Here is a 5,993-nt window from a genome sequence, read left to right on the forward strand (position 1 = left end):
GAACGAAAGAGAGAGAAGGATAGAGACTGAAAGAGAGAAAGAGAGATAGAGAACAAAAGAGAAAGAGAGAGAGAGAACAAAAGAGAAAGGGAGAGAGAGAGAGAGAGAGAGAGAGAGAGAGAGAGAGAGAGAGAGAGAGAGAGAGAGAGAGAGAGAGAGAGAGAGAGAGAGAGAGAGAGAGAGGTAGAGAACGAAAGAGAGAAAGAGAGATAGAGAACAAAAGAGAAAGAGAGAGAGAGGTAGAGAACGAAAGATAGAAAGAGAGAGGGGTAGAGAACGAAAGAGAGAAAGAGAGATAGAGAACAAAAGAGAAAGAGAGCGAGATGTTGAGAACGAAAGAGAGATAGAGAACAAAAGAGAAAGAGAGAGAGAGAGAGAGGTAGAGAACGAAAGAGAAAGAAAGAAAGAGAGGTGGAGAGCGAAAGAGAGATAGAGAACAAAAGAGAAAGAGAGAGAGAGAGAGGGGTAGAGAACGAAAGAGAGAAAGAGAGAGAAAGGGGTAGAGAACGAAAGAGAGAAAAAAAGTGAGAGGGGTAGAGAACGGAAGAGAGAAAGAGAGAGAGAGGGGTAGAGAACGAAAGAGAGAAAGAGAACAAAAGAGTAAGAGAAAGAGAGAGAGAGAGGAGAGAGAGAAAGGGGATAGAGAAGGGAGAGAGAGGAGAGAGAGGGGAGAGAGAGGAGAGAGAGAGGGGAGAGAGAGGAGAGAGAGAGAGAGAGGAGAGAGAGAGAGGAGAGGGGAGAGAGAGAGAGAGGAGAGAGAGAGAGAGAGGAGAGAGAGGGGAGAGAGAGAGGGAAAGAGGGGAGAACGAGAGGCGAGAGGGGAGAGAGAGAGGATAGAGAGGGAAAGAGGGGAGAGAGAGGAGAGAGAGAGGGAGAGAGAGAGGAGAGAGAGAGGGAAAGAGGGGAGAGAGAGGCGAGAGGGGAGAGAGAGAGAGGATAGAGAGGGGAGAGAGAGGAGAGAGAGGAGAGAGGAGAGAGAGAGGAGAGAGAGAGGAGAGAGAGGAGAGAGAGGAGAGAGAGGAGAGAGAGGAGAGAGAGGAGAGAGAGAGAGGAGAGAGAGAGGAGAGAGAGGGGAGAGAGAGAGGAGAGAGGGGGGAGAGAGAGGAGAGAGAGAGAGAGAGAGGGAGAGAGGGAGGAGAGAGAGAGGGGGGGAGGGGGGGAGAGAGAGGGGAGGGAGAGAGAGGGGAGAGAGAGGAGACAGAGGGGGAGAGAGAGGGGAGAGAGAGAGAGAAAGGGAGAGAGAGAGAGGGAGAGAGAGAGGAGAGAGATAGAGAGAGGAGAGAGAGGAGAGAGAGAGGGAGAGAGAGAGGAGAGAGAGGAGAGAGAGAGGGAGAGAGAGAGGGAGAGAGAGAGGAGAGAGAGAGAGAGAGGGAGAGAGAGAGGAGAGAGATAGAGAGAGGAGAGAGAGGAGAGAGATAGAGAGAGGAGAGAGAGAGGGAGAGAGACGACGACGACGACGACAATTTCTCATTGCTGAGTGCAGACTAATAGGACCAAGATATCCGAGCCATTAGACCTAGCTAACCCTAATCAGTCTATCTCGGGTCAACGGAATGAAGAGGGAAGGCAGTACACAATTAAATTCCACACCTCAAAGTCGGCAGAACATTAATAGCATTTCCAACATTCATTGGCCTCGCCACTATATTTGTGACTTGTGAGGCTAAAAAAACCTAAGAATTCCGAAATTATAAATTTCTGCTCTAGGTACCTATGTATCTGGAAAGAGGAATTGTACTGTAGAGGAGAATTAAAACAAAGTTTTCCCAACGCGCTCTCATTCATGATGCCGGAATAAGAGACCAACGCGCTCTCATTAACTTATTGCTATGACGCGTTCAATGAGTAGTTCAGTCTGTTTATGGTTCAACGGTTCGATATATAATATGCTTAAAGTTGCTTTTGGATGAAATAAGGACGGAGGCATATGTAAATTCATTTAAGACCTAGTCTCCATCGCAATCATGTGTAAGGAGACTGGTGCAGGGCCTCCCTGTTGCTTCCACAGCTTCATAACATTCTTATCTCTGCTCATTTTACCTTTGAATAAGAGACCATTGAGTAACAACAGCGTCAGAAGCGATTGATAAATGGAAACTCTGCTTCAGATGCAACCGTCCTGTTTAATAAAAACATCAAAAACTGCCTTGAAGTTAAAACTCGGAATTCCACTATGCAAGTTCTTTAAGTCGGTCTACTGGCCTATCTTGTATTGTTTATGAAATTTTGTTATCCGGGCTTGTATTTTTTAAGCTGACTTGCCCTCGTTCAGACGGCAACGATAATTTACGGGGGCCAGCACTGAAGATGTGACCAAAGTTGTTGTACGCGATTGGTAAGTTACAGCCACCGAGTAAATAAAGGGTGCGTCCAACATGGAGAGTGGGGGGGGGCCGCTCCGAAGAGAGTGAAACGTATAAATAGAGATCTAGACGAGAGACGGAGACTGCAAACTGAACTTATACTGGGAAAGAAGAAAACAAGTGAAGAAGGTAAAATGGCGTACGATGAGCCAGTTTCGCCGAGAGGGTGGCTGTTTCTGCAGCCGGAGCTGCCTCATGTCATCCATTGCAACATCTCCTTCCAAGACCCTATCGACGTCCCTGCACTGAAAGTGTTCCTCTCTTCCGGCTTCGTCAAGAATTTTCCTCGCCTGCGGTCCCTTGTGGTAATGATTAGAATTCAAGGATGTTGATTCTAAGATTTTTCCTAAGATTTTTTTACTTAAATTCAATTATACGTATATTTTTCCTTAGTGATAGGACTCTCTACTTTGTAAAGATAAATTAATCGGTTGAACCCATTAGAATTTCAATCCAAATTGATTTTAGGAAACGGGACTATCCATAAAGAAACCCATCTATCTATGAACTGGGCTGAGGGTGAAGCATGGCGTAGATGCACATAGAGGTTTTTTTGTATTCAAACCTGGCAAGAGCCACACTTCCCTTCTTAACACTTAGGCAGTATGTTAATCTTTAACAAGTTATCCGATTATATATTGGACAAGCTGTAGTCTATAATTTATCGCACATGACAAAGGTTGTTAAAAATTATCCGTTTGTTAAGTTTGTTCCATCTTTGTTTAATCCTAGCCATCAGAGATTTCTAATCTCTGTTTATTCATAGCTGGTAAGTGCTTCCCAATAAACATTTAATCCTATTCGTAAGCTTGGTTCTTTCTCTAATTATTGTAGGTACGTGTCCCATTCTAATACCGAAGACCATCGCAGGTAACCGATGAAAAAGGTGAAGCTCGATGGAAGGAGCTTCCGAGTATTGACATCGACAAACATGTAATCACTGTGCCCGAAGACGGAGAAGATGAGGTGGGAAAGAGAACGGACGACGATAAAGTCAAGGAAGAAGAAGAGAACGAGGCGTGGATTGACCAGTTCGTCAACTCGTTGGTTCTAACGTCAACGATGAGGAGGGATATTCCTTTATGGGATGTGCACGTACTGCCTCGACGACGTCGGTCTTTGGTCCTCCGGCTACATCATACGCTTGGAGACTGTCTTTCTCTTATAGCGCCCCTCTTCGCCTCCTTCGACTCAGTAGAAACGCCCTCTGCAGTTAGCGAGATCAGAGAAATGAAGAAGCCAACTATGGAGAAGATCTCTGTGGCAACAGGACTTGGGCAAATGACTAGACGGGCTTGGAAATCTGTGAAGGCGGCATGGTACACTATTCCATACGCCGCGGTAGTGCCTCTTTATTTGATGCGCTTGAAGGAGGATAAAACGATCATAGCAGGCGAAACAAAAGCTGTAGGGATGCCTCGGAATTTGACTTCACTGACACTGTCGCTGGAGGATATGAAGACTGTTAAGAAGAAAGTCAACGGGGTAAGGTGTCCCAAATTGCCGAGTTCATATAAAATTTTGAGGTTTGAGTTCTTATTTTTTGTATTGTTGACATGATGCAGACCATCAATGACGTCTTTGTGGGCATAACGATTTGTGGAGTAGCCAAATATTTCAACTTGATATCAAACGGTAAGGCCTTCATGACATCTGACATTGCAAATTGCGCACATTATTTCAGTTCTTGGACATCTCAACAACCGCATCATTCTTCTGTCGTTTGCAATGTCTTCAGATGTAGAGTTTCTGACAGCAATGAACTTTGCCAGCCTGAGAGAAGAAGGGTTTAAGGTAATCTTTTGTGCACTGATCACAAACTTCAACATCCACATCTCTAAAAGCAAACGATTTTTCTTTCTGTATGTTTAAGAAATTCAAATATTACTAGCATATGTGAACATCTAGAAATGCTTAGCGTTAAGATTCTCAAAAGTTGCTTTTTTAACGAGATGAATAAGATTCAATTTTCTCGATCCGTTGATTCATTTCTTAGGCTCTATTATCGGAAGAATCAACTCATTAATTCTTGCTTTCAGGATCTAGTGGAATCCGTAAGAGAAGGCAAAGAGATAGAATGGGGAAATAATATTGGGCACTTCCTGCTCGGTATCGATCTCAAAGAAGAAGACACAGACCCTTTAAATTATGTCTTGAAGGCTAAAGAAATGCTTGACAGAAAGAAGATGTCCTTTGAAGGCTACGTTACTCATCGCAGCGGTGAAGTAATGAAGTCCATCTTGGGTCCCCAGGTATATACCACATATTTATTTGCTAAAAAACTGCCTTGTGTTTTCTCTATTAGTTGACACACTATTTATTACGCCTTTTTTGTTCCCTAACTTGCATATCTCTGCTGATTGATTTCGCCTATTAACTAAACAGGTTTATGTGGATTTGGCTTGCAATTTGCTCCGTGGCGTAAGCCTGCTCTTCTCCAATGTCAATGGACCCGCTCATCCCATGGCCATGGGGAAGAATCAAATCACAAGGGTTGGATTCACGGCAAATGGTCTGCATGTGGTATGCCTTCGACTCTCAATAGCTCTCGGTCTTTCTTTTTTCTCTTTGGTTAACTATATTACATTGCTTGTTTCTTGCAGCCTATTGATGTTCGCGTGATGTCATACAACGGGAAAGCGTTTGTGAAGCTCTTAACAGCCACCAAGCTCATTCACGATCCAAAGCTGCTATGCAAGTGCATCAAAGACTCCCTTCATGTAATGATGACGAGATGAAAAACTTTAAAATTAGTTTTGAGATAATGATACTAAAAAAAGGTACCGAACTTCTGATCTCTGTCAACAAATTATCTGTTCTGGAAATCTGAGATTCGGGGGAGGCACTTAAGATGGTGCCACATCTTTCCTAGACAGACCAGTGGTTTTTAGTCCCAATTTACTATACTTTATATTCGGAAAAAAAGTTATGAAAAAAGCAATGGTTTTTTTCTAATTATTAGAATACAATACTTAGTGGCTCGTGTGATTTTTGGTTGAATGGTGGGGTTCTCCTTAGTGCACCAGTGTGTCTTGGGGTGAATTAATTGCGTAGCACGGCATACCTTCTGTCCCTACCGAGGGAAAGATGGAAAATGCACTCTAGCCTTTTTTTGACCGCACAACCCATTGATTTGCTGGACTTCCCATTAATAGTCGTTGCCCTCCTTTAATGCACTGGTGCATAATATCGCCCGATATCCAATCTTCGCGAAAACTGGGCGGTATGAGATGCGGATTAGATGTCCGATTAGCTACTAATTAAGAAATACGTGTAAATGTTCCCGCAGAGGTGGAAGAAGTGAATGAAGAAGAAGAATGGTAGTAGATGAGAGGGGCAGAAGAGAGACACCAGATCTGATGTACTAGAATGATCGTTGGAGTTTCCTTAACTTTATGAAGAACAAATGGGTTAGTATTTACAGATCATAGTAAGTAATATTAACGGCTAGTTTTAGGAAGTTATAACTCAACGGTTATAAATTCCTCTCCAAATTTAATCTTAATCGTTAGATTTTTTTGAACATTATTTAATCCTATCTAGATTTAATCCTAACCACTAGATTTAATCCTATTCTAGATTTCATCCTGACCATCTATTTTTTCCTATATTTAAATCTTAACCATCTAG

At 43.1% G+C, this 5,993-nt stretch overlaps 1 protein-coding gene across 1 annotated transcript; it reads left to right on the plus strand.

Moving 5' to 3' along the window:
- Positions 1-2,421: 2,421 nt before the first annotated feature.
- On the plus strand, positions 2,422-5,155 carry LOC144713162 (wax ester synthase/diacylglycerol acyltransferase 3-like). The gene is made up of 7 exons (XM_078587666.1): positions 2,422-2,668; positions 3,234-3,848; positions 3,929-3,998; positions 4,102-4,157; positions 4,403-4,615; positions 4,749-4,886; positions 4,967-5,155. Exons 1-7 carry the CDS (start codon positions 2,498-2,500, stop codon positions 5,099-5,101), a joined length of 1,398 nt encoding a protein of 465 aa, XP_078443792.1. The 5' UTR covers positions 2,422-2,497; the 3' UTR covers positions 5,102-5,155.
- Positions 5,156-5,993: the final 838 nt, after the last annotated feature.

Source organism: Wolffia australiana, chromosome 15 (assembly GCF_029677425.1).
Source record: "Wolffia australiana isolate 7733 chromosome 15, ASM2967742v1".
NCBI classification, from domain to species: domain Eukaryota; kingdom Viridiplantae; phylum Streptophyta; class Magnoliopsida; order Alismatales; family Araceae; genus Wolffia; species Wolffia australiana.

What these genes read in the sequence shown, in the direction of transcription:
- LOC144713162 (XM_078587666.1), top strand. Translation starts at nt 2,498, where the DNA reads ATGGCGTACGATGAGCCAGTTTCGCCGAGAGGGTGGCTGTTTCTGCAG. An exon ending in TTAAGAAGAAAGTCAACGGG is followed by an intron (nt 3,849 to 3,928) that starts GTAAGGTGTCCC and finishes GACATGATGCAG; the next exon opens with ACCATCAATGACGTCTTTGT. An exon ending in AGTCCATCTTGGGTCCCCAG is followed by an intron (nt 4,616 to 4,748) that starts GTATATACCACA and finishes TTAACTAAACAG; the next exon opens with GTTTATGTGGATTTGGCTTG.